This window comes from Motacilla alba, chromosome 3 (assembly GCF_015832195.1).
Source record: "Motacilla alba alba isolate MOTALB_02 chromosome 3, Motacilla_alba_V1.0_pri, whole genome shotgun sequence".
Classification (NCBI taxonomy): Eukaryota; Metazoa; Chordata; class Aves; order Passeriformes; family Motacillidae; genus Motacilla; species Motacilla alba.
In genome coordinates, this window is record NC_052018.1 from 84603920 (window position 1) to 84618823 (window position 14904).

Below are 14904 nucleotides of genomic sequence, written 5' to 3' on the forward strand. Positions count from 1 at the left end.
TGGGAGGGAAGAATGATAGGAGATGGAATTTTTAAGCTATTCAGTTTCTGACCCATTAGATTTCAGCACAGAGGAATTAGGAGATACCCATAAGTCGTAATAGCTGATACCCATCAGCTTGAACTCCAGCAGAGGTGGATCCTGTACTACCAAAACTGCTACTGCACCCAGCACCGGCTCATATTTTTATCAAAACCACAGAAAAGGCCAATTATTAGAGATAAAAACTCAGCTGCCTTCCTGGTAACTCAGGACAAGGATGAAGCAGTCCCTCGGGTTGTTGTGTAAGTAGAATTCTCTGAAGGGGAAGAACAGCTTGAGGTTGAAGCTCATCACTTGCAGCCTTTGTGGCAACTATTAGAACAGGAAGAAAGCAAAAGCCTGCTACAGTTCCCAGGCTACAGGGAAAAGGTTATTCAGTTTCCCAAAGTAGGAAAAGGTAGATGGTTGCTGGTATTCTAACATATCAATGCCCAATTAGATAACTTTTTCACTCAAAGGGGATGTCTATAACCCACACGTCCCCACTCCCCTCTCTCCATAGTTGACAGGAGACACTTCTGCACATGGGAAGAGTATGCCCTGTCACATAATGCGCTTTATCTGATCCATGAAAAAAACAGGTTCATTCTCTGGGCTGTCAATCACATGTTCTATACAAGTACTGAAAGAATGAGAGTTTAGATGACTGCACCTAGCAGCTATATTTTGACAAGCTGTCAACCCTTCAGACCTGACAACTCACCTGTGATTTCCAGGAGAACTCTTTTAACAGTGCAGTAAAATTGGAAGCTGTCAGCAGAGGTATCAATAACTACCAGGAACACCACAAACTGACAGATGCTAGAAAGGCTCAGTTGAACACAAGGGGGCAGACAACTGAATTCTTACCTACTGATCAAGCTGAAGATCAAGTACTATCCTTGCTCTACTCTTCCACCTTCACTTCAGCCCCGGTGATATTTGTGCACTATAAAGATTGCAAAGACTTCTGCACAGGCCTCAGGGACTACCACAACTTGTGTACCCATGACACTGTTAGTGCTGTTCCTGTATCCACTGGCTCTTCAAGCTCCTGCAATCCCGCTAGGTTTGTGCACAGCACAGCCATCCCAGTGCAGCACCTAAAACGGCTGGCAGTGTCACAGATACAACTCAGCCAGAACTCTTGTCTTTCATGCCTCACCTTTAGCATCTGAGTCTGTAGGGAAGTGGTGACATCATGTCCTTGGTTCAACCTGGAAATCAGACAACCGCAGAGGCTGAAATGGGTCTAAGTAGGCCAAGTGCCAGAATGAGGTCTGAGCTGAGAAGTCCAAGACAAATGTTTTTGTGAGGGCTCAGCAGCTGCTGCCCAACAGCTGACCCCAAACAGCAGGCTACACTTGTGGGTACTGGCACGGAGAGCACTGCCCAGGGACTGCCACTGGCTACCCACAAAACAGAGCAACAGCACACAGAGTGTTTCAGACATGACTGGCCGAGAATTAGGGCCATATGAGGTCTTTCTGGGCAAGCTGGACTCTCCACTTCATCCCAGCACAGAAAGCTTCATTTGGGCCACAGAAATTTTCAGGTGGTTATGTTTGGATTACAGCATCTACAAGAGCAGATGAAGAAAGATGAAGTGAAACGATGTATCAAGACCCTTACTGGACATGATACATCTAGAGCAGAATTTTAAAAAAATATGCTGATTTCCAGTTCTGTTGTAGAAATAGGTCATCCTACCTGATCATTTTAGTTCAAGAGTAGCATCTGGACATATATTATCATGGGTACAAGATGGTAGGATGGCATCAAACTTCATTAACTGTGAACTAGTCAAGAAAAATCCAAAGAAACACTAGCACACAACAGAACAACTGTGAAAATTCTGCTTTCAGAGTGCCTGGAGCATCATGCCCTGTTCTAGTCTTAGAAAAAGAAACTCCACTCTGTGCACACCTCCAAAACTAACAACTGTATCTCAAAAACCAAGATTCAAACAAGTAAATTGTTTGCCACACACCACTAGTACAAAAGCTGTACTGACCCCACTGTTTGAAACCCAACCAAAAGACTTCGAATGGATGGCCTTGGGCACAACCTCCCAACTGACTCTTGAACTGCCTGAGTTACAGAGTTCCTCCTTCCATAGCTGGAATGACCATTTTAAAGGGGACTGAAATATAGTCTACTGCTCTCTTCTCCCCTTTGCACACATCTCCTCCCCAAAACCTCCTAAAACTAAACAGAACCTATGAATACTTGCAGCTCCAGCACAAAAGACAGTCAAGCAGTATTCACAACTGTTTTGAATGTTTGAATAGTCTCTCATTTGAAAGCGCATTTCACTGTCCCCTATGGCTGTAATGCTAATTGCTTCTCACTACAGATGAATCCCAGGAGAAACTCAGAACAGAAAGGAGCAATGAGTGTATTATCACTGTATAGTTGCTAAGTCTGCAGTGCCTTTGTTTTTTACACTAGCTCACTTCTCAAGCCCTGCAGGATATGAGGCCAGTGCCCTGGCACACTTTTAATATTTACTATACCAGAAATTAGTATCCCTCAGCCCATTATCCCAGCTACTGTGGCTTTTTGCCCCTAAGGGAAGTAGGGCTTTCAGACGGATGCTGTAATCAAGCTTCCTCAAAACTATTCCCGAATATTTGGTACAGCTACCTGATGTAAAGTAGAGAAAAGTAATTCTGAACAGAATTTATAAAAATGTTTATGGCATAGGAAAACAACCAAACACAAGAAATTCAATAACCTCTCTAGTTTTTTGAGTCAAGTAAGCATTCAATAAAGCAACGCACTTATCCATTTGGTTTCCTGTAAATAAGTAAGTGGCAGTGAATGCATTAAATTCTGGCGACACAGAGTCTGTCACTAGTAGCTTTAGCTTATTTTCTGTTTGTTATAGCCAGCCATGCAATTGCAAGTAACTCAATAAATCAGGTACCAGCTAGGATTGTTCTGTGTGCCATGCCTTATTTCTGCTAGACAGTTACAGAACTTTGCCTTTCTGCACAGCTTTTTCTCCTGAATTAGGACACCAAGAGACCGAATCCACCCGAGAGACCGAAAGTTAAACCAGAAGCTGTATCAGGGCAACTCCCGAATTGACTTTGCGCCAGCACTAGAACAAACAGGTTCAGTGCGAAGTTCGCATGACCATCGGAGCACAACCACCGAAAGCTGCCAAACCACCCGGGTTTTGACCCAGACTGACCAAAGAGTGTTGTGCAATCTCTCCTTAGGCTGGGCAGGAGCACAGGACCGGCTCGGTGCATGAGACCGGGTGTCCCACGCACGTCCAAAGTAAGGGTGACATTTCAACAAATGAAGCATACAGAGCATTATGTATTACTACGTGTTTTGTTGACTCTTCCCTCCCCCCCTATACATAATCAGGTCATGTTCACCGCACAAAACACCGGTCGGTCCGGGATACGTTGCAAAATTCTATGGACAGGCTGCATTTCTCTGGAACGCGCCGGCAGCCCCCGCCCGCGGTGCCCAAGACCCCAGGTCACCCCTCCAGGCGCTGCCACGGTTACCCGAGCGCCCCTCCAGGAAACACATCTTCTTAGGGACGAGGCACCGGCCCCGCACTCAAACTCCCGAACACGACCTCCGGCAGCACGGCACGGCACGGCACGGCACGACACAGCACGGCTCACCTCCCCTGCGCCCCCCGCCCGCTGCCGGCCGCGAACCCTGCCCGCACCGCGGCCCCGCCGGACCCCCCGGGCCCGCCTCACCTGCGCGGCGGCCGAGGCGGCCCTGGCGCGCGCCCCGCTGCTGCAGGCGCGGCGCGAGGCCGCCCCGCGCGCCCCCCGCAGGAGCCGCCCCCACGCAGCCGCCGCCGCCGCCATGCGGCTCCCCTGCCCCAGCGCGAGGGGGGCGCCGCCGCCAGCCCCACGCCGTCACGCGGGGAGGGCGGGGGGAGGCAGCCAATCGGAGCCGCGGCCGGCGGCTGGTGCCGTGCTGCACGCCGGGAGTTGTAGTTCGCTCCCCTCAGGCGAGCTGGCCGAGGGGAGGAGGGAGGTTTCCCGCAAGGTCCCTCGGCAGCGCTGTGTACTCTCGGGGCAGCGGTCTTGGGAAATTCACATGATCACGGAGTATCCTGAGTTGAAAGGGACCCACAAGGATCATCGAGTCCAATTGTTAGCCCCGCATAGGATCATCCCCAATAGTCACCCCATGTGCCCAAAAGTATTGCCAATATAATTCAGACAGGCTTGGTGCCATGACCACTTCCCTGGGGAGCCTGTTCCAGGGCCTAACCACCCTCTGGGTGAAGAACCTTTTTCTAATATCCAGCCTAAACCTCCCCTGACACAGTTTGATGCCATTCCCTCAAGGTCTGTCGCTGGTCACCAGAGAAGAGATCAATGTCTGCCCTGCTTCCCTGCCTCCCCTCACGAGGAAGATGATGATGTCTCTCCTCAGTCCCCTCCAGGCTGATCGGACCAAGTGGCCTCAGCCACGCATCACAGAGTTTCTCCTCAAATGCCTGTCACCATCTGTGGTGGTTTCACTTCCCTAAATTCCTCCCATGCAAAACCAGGACACCATCTTTGTTGGTGACTCAAGCCCCATGACCCTCCGGAGCAAGGGCAAAACCTGTGCTGACAGCCTTTGCTCTCTGCCTTTCCCCACCCTCACCTCAGCCCTCCAAAAGCCAGGTGTGGAGCCTGAGCTCTGACTGCTGGCTGCCTTCAAGGGAAACGCGTGCATTGAAGGACGTGCACGCAAGATAGGCATCCCAGCAAGGCTGCCAGAGGACTGGAAATCATGACTATCATTAGTTGGGGAACATTTGTGGTGGACACAACTCTAATCAGCACCAGTCTCAAGTAAAATCTGTACAACCTTGTCAGAAGATAGGCACACTGACTAAATGAGGCATAATGGATCTTACGGGGCATAAAAAAGCAATATTTCAGTTTTCCTGCCTTATACAGTTTTTCCCACGCTCTCAGTGTTTCACAGACAACGGGCTCATGATGAAAAGTCCAGTATCCTGATGTCCATCTCCAGGTGAGGGTCTGCAATGGTCACCCATTGCCAAGCTGAGCTGGAGCCACTTGTTCTGAATATACTTTACACCTGAAAGGACTGCTTGGCAGGGTGCCCAAATCTTCCCTGGATCACCTTCCCTGAGTCATGTCAGCTATTCTTCCAAAAGACATGTGATCCTCCTAAATGACTTTGATTGCTCTCAGACTTAGAACCGTGCAGCTGTTAAGCATAAAACTCACAATCTTATACACCATGCTACTGTATGATCACACTTCCATTCCATAAGAATTTTGTTTTCCTTTACAAACTTGCTGTGTCAGGGGTATTTCTTTTGCAACTACCGATTGAAAACACATTAGCAATTCTCTGCACAGTCTTAATCCTTTAGTATTTGACCTGTGCATTACTTGTTGATGTTTGAGTAACTATTGCTCGTGTCAGCCTTTGTTTCCAGACAAAGTTAGGTGTGCTGGTACTGGTTCAATTGTTAGTCAGGTTATACTTAAATCTTTGGTCTGTAGCAAAACCCCATCTGCTGTCCAATTCACTCTAGACTTTAGACTTTATTCAGTCTTTAGACTGGTTACAGAATAACAGGAAAACTTAAGACCATATTGCTATTTTTTCCTCCCAAAGCTTAAGGCATTTGAAAATAAATACAGACTTGACTAATCTGTAATGTGGCTAAATATCCAGTCTGAAGCCATGTCCACCACAGACCAAAATAGTAGACAAAATATTGGTTCAAATTGCAATTTTCAAAAGGTGTAGAAACAAGTTTGATGTTGACATTTACAGAAGCTTTATGAAGCATCACTTCTCCCTGAAGAACTAGAATAACTGTAATTAAAGGATTTTCTGGATTTATTTGAAGAGTAAGTGATAATGACAGTTGAAATACAGAAGGCACTTTAGCTTCATATTAAATTTAATAGTTGTTCAATTCAGTGAACTTCTCAGTTGCAAAAGAGGTATAATTAGATGTGCAATGAATAAAGATGAAAAATTTCTTACAAACTCATCAAGAGAAAAAAAATATTGCTTGCTTCATCAGAATCTGCAGTCTAGTTGAATATGGTGATGCTCAGCATATCTGGAAAGTTAAGAAATTAATTGTCCTAGCATACTGGAAGCCTTATATTTTTTTCAGTTTTCAGGTTGTACAAATATGGGCATGCTTCATTAAACCAGCATAAAATTAGCTTTTACACCTCAAAAGGCAAACTTTTACTCTCAGGAATATCTACTGCTGGTTTTCAGAAACACTTGCCCAGCATTAAATGAAGCTATGAAATGAGTGTAATGAAATAAGAGCATCTGCATAAGAGATGATTTCGTTTCACTTCACTGGGGCACTGTCATGTCGTGTAGTGTAATGTTGTGTCATGACATGATTTCTTTGCTTTTTTTTCAGCAGCTATCCAAAGGAGTAGTAGTCAGAAAATAATTAAGGGTTTGAGGTTTGTGTATCTACTCACCTGTCACACAGATGCTGTGTGGTGTCACACTCTTGCATTGTAACCAAAGTTGGGTGTGGCATTCTATCCTGGCAAGATAAGGCCTATCCGCTTCTATCCGCTTCTAACTGCAGAGACCACTCTAGTGAGGCTCGAAACATTTAGACAAAGCAAACTCTTGCCTCTGGTGTTTCAGTTGTCTTCTAGACATCATGAAGACATTCACTTGTCTTTGGCACAAGGTAATTATTTAGTACAAATTCCAAAGAAAGGCATTTCCTGCTCTTTCTGCTGCTGCCTTCCTTTCTGACTTCCAGGGGTCCCAGATTAGCCCTGTCTTATTTACCAGCTTATTTGTTTCAAGATTTCGCTGAATTCACACTTGGCACTTGTATACACATCCAGGAATTAGCTAACTTTCCCCAAAAGACTCTGCACAGCTTGTAAAGGTCTGTGTGCCTGCCAAGGGGTGTTAAACCCACATGGGCAATTGAAGGGCAGAGTCCTGTCCATATCCTCTGGGAGCGTATGCCAAAACAATATAAAAATGCAAAGTACTGGACTACTTCCAGGGTTATTCATGCTTCAAATAAGCACTGAACAAAGTTTTAGAGATATGTTACTAATAAAATAATAATGACTTGAAAGTCTCAAGAGAGAGTTCCAGCTGTGAGCTGGATGCATCTGCCACACTGAATCACAATTGCCTCATTGTAGAAACAAGGCATCCATCAAGAGTTACTCAACACCTTTCTGAAGATTTGGGCCACATGCCTGAACAGAAACCAGGGCAAAGCGGAAGACCTGATCCTGTCCTCACGTGGAGCTGGAACACAGTCAGGACTCGTGCTGGGACTGCCGTTAGGAAAGACTGCATGAGTGTAAGCCAAGGGAAAGCCTCCATATCCAGCTTCCTGCAAACTGAGCATGAAATAACAAAACTTGCAAAACATATTCACTGTTTTGTCTATCTCTTGCAAGAGCAGAACAGCAGAACATATCCCTCTCCACATTTATTGCTTATGAACAGTATAGGCCCTTCTTAAAAGAAACTACTACAAAGAGATTCACTGTCAAACTTCAGGGCACATGTGAGGTACAAATGACTACCTTAGAATGTCTCACTTTTGCTCAGGATCATCATGGCATTTTACAGTTCAAAGCGCACCACTGCGTAATTCTTGTCTACACTTAGAAATCCTAGGGAGCTGATACAACAGAGGCTTCTGTTACAGTTTGCTTTCCTCATTACATAAAAAGAGTCGTGAGAGCCTTTCTAGTGTTTCCTCCTGGTAGCTGACACAAAATAACAGTTCTCCAGAACTGTTGTATCTCTGCAGTTCTCTAGAACATGCTGCTTCCATGGAATTAAAAAAGCATGTGTTGCAAAGCACACAGACTTACAAGCAGGGATTTGGTAAATACCACTGCCAAGGCTGCCACAAAACCAGATGCACTCGCACAGATGCAGAAGAAATCAGAACAAATTGGTCTGAAAATAATTGGTACGGAACCAGCCATGCTGGTTAGAAAATACGTGTCAATGCTGTCTTCTCCTTTTCCTCCTTACTTTCCATGTGCTGGAGAAACCCTCTCTTCCCTCAGCTTATTACCCTCCTCCTTTGCTGCATTTCCTTTGATATCATTAATCTTTTCTGCTCACAATCATGAGAAAAGAAAAACTGGAAATTTAATATTGCTAAACCTAGTGTGGAAATTGTTTGCCTTCTCTGTTTGAGCAGTATCTAGTGGTATCCAGAGTAAATGTCTGTATAATACTGAGAAATCCAACTGATCCTACACACAAAAGCAAAGAATATGTTTACTCTTCCGTGCTTTTGCAAAGCCAGACAACAAGGGGTTTAAGGGAATTAAGAAATGCATAAAAAGCAGAGGTTTATATAATTAGAAAAAGGGGGAAAAAAGGAAGGAAGAAAAGAAGGGCAGAAAAGGAGAAAAGGAAAGAGGAAGAGACAGAGAAAGGAAGGGAGGGAGGGAGGGAGGGAGGGAGGAAGGGAGGCAAAGATTTTTGAGGGGGGAAGAAAGGGAGGGAGGGAAAGAATTTTGAGAGAGAGAGAGAGAGAGGGAAGGAGGGAGGGAGAGGGAGAGGAAAGGAGGAACGAAAGGATTTTTGATATGAGTTTGTCTTATAATTTATGCATGACCATACCCTTCTTTCTTGGCTTCCTTCCTTTACATAAAATATCAACATCCTACCTTCATTATTACACAATTTAGCACTTTGTTTGCTTTTTTTTTTTTTTTTTTTTTTTTAATCTGGGAGTTGTGTGCAGGACAGCTGCAAAACTTCTGTTTATCTGGAGCAGGATTGCACCCTTACCTAGTTCCACCCTTACTCAACATTCCTTGTAAACAGGCTGTTCATGGGCTGATAACACTTTTGCTGGCCTAACTGTGTGCTTATTGCATTTAATGCCTGAGTACTGTGAGAAGAATGAATGTAGGGTCACAGGACAACCCCATCCAATGAGATTGATATAAACATAACTGAAGGAAAGTTTAGACAAACATGTACATTGTCTTAGCCTAACTCTAGGTGGGCTTCTTCGGCCCAGGCAGCTCCAGGTGTAAAATTGCATTTAATCTGTCAGCATGCCTACATTTTCTTGCATTTGACAGAATTTAAGGGCATGGTAAAAGGAGGCACCTGAGTTAGAAAATGCCAGGAAAGACTTTTTCCCTTCCTACAGATGCCCTCTACTTCTGATGCTCTGCCCTCTCATCACACAAGCAACTCCCATTGCTCCCTTCAAGTTAAAAAAAATCCTGCTTAACTTAAGGGACTGAAGTTAACTCTACTGGTTGTATGTGATGGTCCTCCATGTAGCAGCACAACTGACACTCCAGTAGTCAGGCACAGGTTCAGAAAGATGATTCTCAATACTGAGAATTCTGCGGTATTTTGGACAAAAAAAATAATGGTCCTCCATTTTCCTTGAAGTGCTGATCCAGCTTTTGGTCTTCATCTACTCTAAGAGAAGGAATTATGCCTTCACTGCTCCAAGAGAAACATACTGGTCCTTAGGCATTATGAAAAAAAAAATTCCAATACTGGTATTGTCTTGCTCTCTTGAAGCTAGTCCTGTATTTGGAACAGCAATTAATTTAGATAAACAGCTGGACATATGTCCTGATGAAATATGATTATCATTTCTCATTTAATTTGCATCAAAGTGAGAAATGTTATCAATAACAACAAAAAGCCTTCTCCAATTCCCAACAAAACAATAAGCAAGATCACAGACATTCAAGACTTTCTTGCGATGGAAGAGTTTTATGTGACTTGGAAATCAATTGAGTTCCATTAGGGCTCTGCAGTATACCTGCCTTGCATTGTGCCTTTCACAACTAGGTGGTAGTGTTTATAGCCAGATTTTTAGTTTACCTAGGAGATGACTTTTTTTCTTCTTGTTTCTTGGCTTAAATTGCTGTAAAAAACCCCTCGATTTCCAGTCTGGTAAGCATCTAATCAAGGTAAGTGAATCTGTAACAAAAATCACTCTGAGAAAGTTAGTTTTTTATCCGAAGAGATTTACCATGTTAAATCAAAAAGCAGAAAACAGGAACAAACCAAAATTTTAAAAACCAAGAAAGCAAAAAACAAACAAAAAACCCACAACCAACCAACCAACAAACCAACCAACCAAAACAAAACCCCAAAACAACAAAACAAAAAATATCACAGCATCTTTTTGGGCTGTTGGCTTTTTTTTCCTAGATGCTTATATCAAAGACTTTACTTTTCCAGATACTGTTAAGTCACTTCCAGATTTAGCATCATGCTTCAATTTCTCTTTGTCATTTCAGATTCCTTAAGCACTTCAGTTCTTTTGAGTTCTTGCAAATCACAACAAAGAACTGTGATTCTCTAAACCAAATCTCACTGCTTGCCTCTTTTACATCTTTGGCTGTGATATTGTAAAAGAAAATAGAAAGGAGCTGTTTGTGTATTCACTCTGTTCTCTCATCTCCTCTTCCCAGTGTTTCCAGTATTGCCAAATTCTAAGCTGTGTTTCCAAAAGAAAAAAAAAAAAAAAGGTGAAAATGTGACAATACCTTGGAAGAATTTAATTTGAGTTTTTGGAGAGAGGATTGTTACTTTGCTATGCACTGTTTAGTCACTTAGGTGGTGGAAAAGTAGGCCTAGAGAAGAAGAGAATTCTGCTCTCTTGATTCCTGCCACTCACTTTCACATCAGTGATTACAAATAACCTCTAAGATAACAGAAAATCAAGCCCTTGAGAGATATCTGTAGTGTCTGAATAATGACACTCACTAACCTCAGAGAAACCATCAGGCAGGAGGTTTCAAAGGTTATGACAGCTGTGGCCCACTGCATTGGAGAGGGGTAGGCTTTATTTTCTGTCATAGTTGTTCTTCTAAAGCCTTTCTCTCACAACAGTGGTTGCTGCTCAGTCCTTGTGGCTGGCTGACCACTGGGTCTCTGAAATACTCTCTTGTGGGGATACGAGAATGGGTTATTTATTTCACGGCAAAAAGGCACACAGTACACTCTAATGGCCTTTTACTTTCTCATGGATAGTGAAGTATTCATTGCAATCCCAGCCTTGGAAATCTGGTCTCCTGACCCAGTTATTTCAACTTCACATGCTGTGTGTGTAAAGAAAATTAATTATAAAACAAAGCACAAAAGTGGAACAGGCTGATTTGATGCTGACCTGAATGGGCTCTTTTTAGTTGAAAAGTCTTTCCATCTTTGCCAGTGGAACACCTTTACTTTTTTTTTTAAGCTTGACTCTTTGAGTCAAGGGGTTTTATGTTGCTGCTCTTCGCAAGTTTGTTTTTTCCCCTAAAAGAAGAAAATAGCTTTGTCTTGATGAAATCTTCTTGTTCCAAAAGGCATCCAACAAAGTTTGCCAGTACTGGCCTGACATTCTGCTTCTTGCAGTGGTGCAAGTCCTTGATCTCCACGTACAACACTCATGAGATACCCATGAAGAAAGCTGAGCACTCTGAACACAGAATGGGAGAAAATTAAGAGAAAAAGGAGAGAACAAGGCCAAGGCAGAGAAGTGGGACTGAGAGATCTGATTTTCATATTTACTTTAAATTTCAGATATATGCTGAAAAAGATAACTGCAATCAAGAAACCTGGAGCCAAACACTCCTAAACCTGACCTTGAAGTTTCTAAAATTATTTTGCATGTTTTCAATTAATTGTAATTGTTCTGTTATTAATTTGCATGTTTTCAATTAATTGTGATTGTTTTGTAATTGTTCTTCCAGTGTGTTTTGACAAGAGATTGATTTCCCCACATAAGTTCATCTGTCTCTGCAGTGCAACATAGTACCTTCTGAAAAACAGTGAGGGTACTCAAGACAAGAAGGAAATAGGTACAAGAAAGACCATCAGTCCCAAGGTACAGAGGGAAATAGCTGAAATTCCCAGTGCTGGACATCCAAATTCATCCTCTTGGATAATAATATTCCATTTTATTTTATTTTATTTTATTTTATTTTATTTTATTTTATTTTATTTTATTTTATTTTATTTTATTTTATTTTATTTTCAGAGTTATAGTATATTCTCCTCAACAGCCAATCCCTATGTTAAAGTTGCAAAACCAAGTACTTGAGACAAAACAAATAGTACCAGTTTTGGCCTCCATCTCTGCACACTCTTAAATCATTCCCTTACATACATGTCTTTCTCAATGTGTATGTGTCTTATCTTTTCCATTCTTTTAAATTCCTCTCAGGACTTGCCCACTTTTCCTGCTGTCCATCTTCTTTTTTAACGTCCTTATTTCTAATTTTTTTCTAATTTTCTCTTTTTGGCCTATAAATTCCTTCCCTCACCGCTACTTGCTTTGCATCTGAGATGGGGGAATGAGAGAAATGTGTTATCATGTGGGGATCTATTAGTAAGCAGAAACAGATAGTCATAGTCACAGAAAAAAAATTAAAACTCACTGCAAATATCTGCAGGACAGATAGCTTTCAGCCTTGCTGTCTGAAAGATTCACGCATTTCACTGGTTAGGAATTCTAATTGCAATCCTGTGATGTCCCACTACTGTCACCTAAAAAAGTGATATCTCTTCTCACTGGATTTTTCCGTTGTGTGCAACCCTGCCTCTGGTAAAAGGGATTGTTTATAACCTCATTATCTGTAATTTTAGAGGACCACACTTGGAACATTAATTCCAGTCTGGAAATTTGAGTTTCCCTGTCATATCTTTTGTTATGATATGTACACCAGTCTCAATGACAGCTAGTAACAGCAAAAAAAGACTGTTACTAAACAAAATATCTCCCTTACTGGTTCCCTTCTTTACCCTAAGTTTTCTAAGATATCTTGATTTAAACAGTCACATCAAATTCTTACATTTCATTATAATAACCTAATTTCTTTTACATTCACTCACTTCTATGAGTTTCATTATACTTTTTTTAATATTTGACAAAGTAATGAAGAATATGAAATCAACTTAGTTCAGATTACTCCTTCAGTACTGAATTTTGAACAATATGTCTTTTTGAGACATACAAAAAAGTAACTCTATGTATCATTTCTCAGCAGTCCAGCGGAACTCCTTTTTCAGTTTACACATCTTAAGAAAGATAACTGGCTTGAAAAGCAGCTTGTGGTGTCAGCAGGGTTTCCAAGGAGAAACTCTGCTCTTTACAAGCTAGAGAACTATCTATACTGCACAACACAGCAGGGCCAGGACCCTGCTAAGCTGAAGCTAATGGAGCAGATACAATCATAGGGTACACTGCCTGGATCTGCAGAGCTACCAGATCAGATCAAGAGAAGCACAGACATAATGCCACAGCACCTGCATCCTAGCAAAGATACTTAATGTGCATGCAGCAATACTCTGATTAAATTGTTCTGCTTCTGGAGCTCGCACTTGACTGCTAATCCAGGAGTTGTTGAATTGTGCTTATGTACTGCTAGCATAGTTTTAGAAGGAGTGACAAAATAGCTGTAACATACACCAAATGATCCTCATTAAGGATGTGAACTAGGAATACTTGCTTAATTTTACTGCAGTGCTTGCTGCTGCCTGCTCTCATCATTATGACCTGACATATGGGATCCCCCAGTCCCTGGCCCACTTGTCAAGTGTGCCATTCATTTATTTAGCTCCTGGGGCTGATGAATAAGTAATGTTGAAGAGAAACTGCCAAAGCACTCTCACAGAGCCAAGGTGTATCCTAATGCTTCACTGCTCCAACAGCTAGATACGTGAGAGTCCAGGACAGGGAACAGAATGCCAGTGTCTGCATCCTTCACTTCCTGCATTAGTAATGTGATCTAATGACCTTGCAGTCTAGACCTACTATAGCACATCAGCCTGCAGGACCTTAATCTGTGGGCTTGTACTTTGAGTAGCTATCTAGACATATTCTGAGGAGGCAGAAAGAGACTGACCTCTTGGTTGGTGGTAGCAGCACACATAACTCCCACAGAGAAGAAAGATCCAAGCAAGAGCAGAACAAGTCCTGCTAAAATCCTATTACAGGGAAAGTCATACTGAAGTCTTTGTGCTGCAGCACTCTACGCCCATATCAGAGGACTCAGTACCTATCATGAAGAATGTAGTTGTGATTTAGCAAGTTGCATGATGAGAGAAGGGCAAGGGAAGTGGGGGGGAGACATAAATGAAAAAAAAAGAAGAGTAACCTCCAAACCTGCAGGATTTGGTGATAATCCCCATATTTCCGCCCAAATGGAGTGGTGCCACCTTCTGTAATCACAAACTAATAGTGAGTCATGACTGTTACTTCCATGTAGTGTGTTCGTGCTATCAAAACACTTGACTGGCGTAGAAAATTCTAATCTAGAATATATAATAAAGCACTCCCTTTAAGGTAATTAATAGGCAAGCAAAATCAAAACCAAACAAAGCATCTGTTACTTTAAAAGGATAAAACAGAGCTGTTGGGTTGAATGAAACATTCTGACCTTTGTCTCATTTGACTATGTTATCTTTGGACTGTAAAGCTGGATGCCTTGGGAGAATATTTGGTCTGCTCATGTCTGTAGTGACCCTTTGAATGTTGTGAGAGTTTGCACTTTTTCCTGCAACATATTTCCTCTTCTTTTTTTTTTTTTTTTTTATACTGTTGACGGTGAGTCCTGGAGGCTCAGCTGCCCAACAGGGCTATAAACTCTCAATGCCATTAGACATGGCACATATTTTGATCAACTTTCTACGTGACCCAGTAAGTTCCTTGCACATTATCCAGTATTAAGAAAGAAGAAAATCCTCTTCTGCACCTTGGTACACTGGTTAGAGATGCATTCTAAGATACTGCCTTTCAACAACTTCAGTCCAAACTTTGCCTTATATATTAAAAACATTCTTTCTCAATACATTGACTGCTGGAAATATATTTTCTGATATTGATCCCCAAAAATATTTTTTCCTTTTGAAGAC

At 42.4% G+C, this 14904-nt stretch overlaps 1 protein-coding gene across 2 annotated transcripts in view; it reads right to left on the reverse strand.

Moving 5' to 3' along the window:
* MOCS1 (molybdenum cofactor synthesis 1) overlaps positions 1-3909 on the reverse strand; it is a 29990-nt gene extending 26081 nt beyond the window's left edge. The window contains exon 1 of one of the 2 annotated variants that reach the window (XM_038132388.1): positions 3753-3909. In XM_038132388.1, the coding sequence (XP_037988316.1) occupies positions 3753-3866 (114 nt within the window). In that variant the 5' untranslated portion in view covers positions 3867-3909. Of the gene's footprint in view, positions 1-1186; positions 3664-3752 lie in introns of those variants that run through there. The other variant, XM_038132389.1, reaches the window with a different exon arrangement.
* Positions 3910-14904: the final 10995 nt, after the last annotated feature.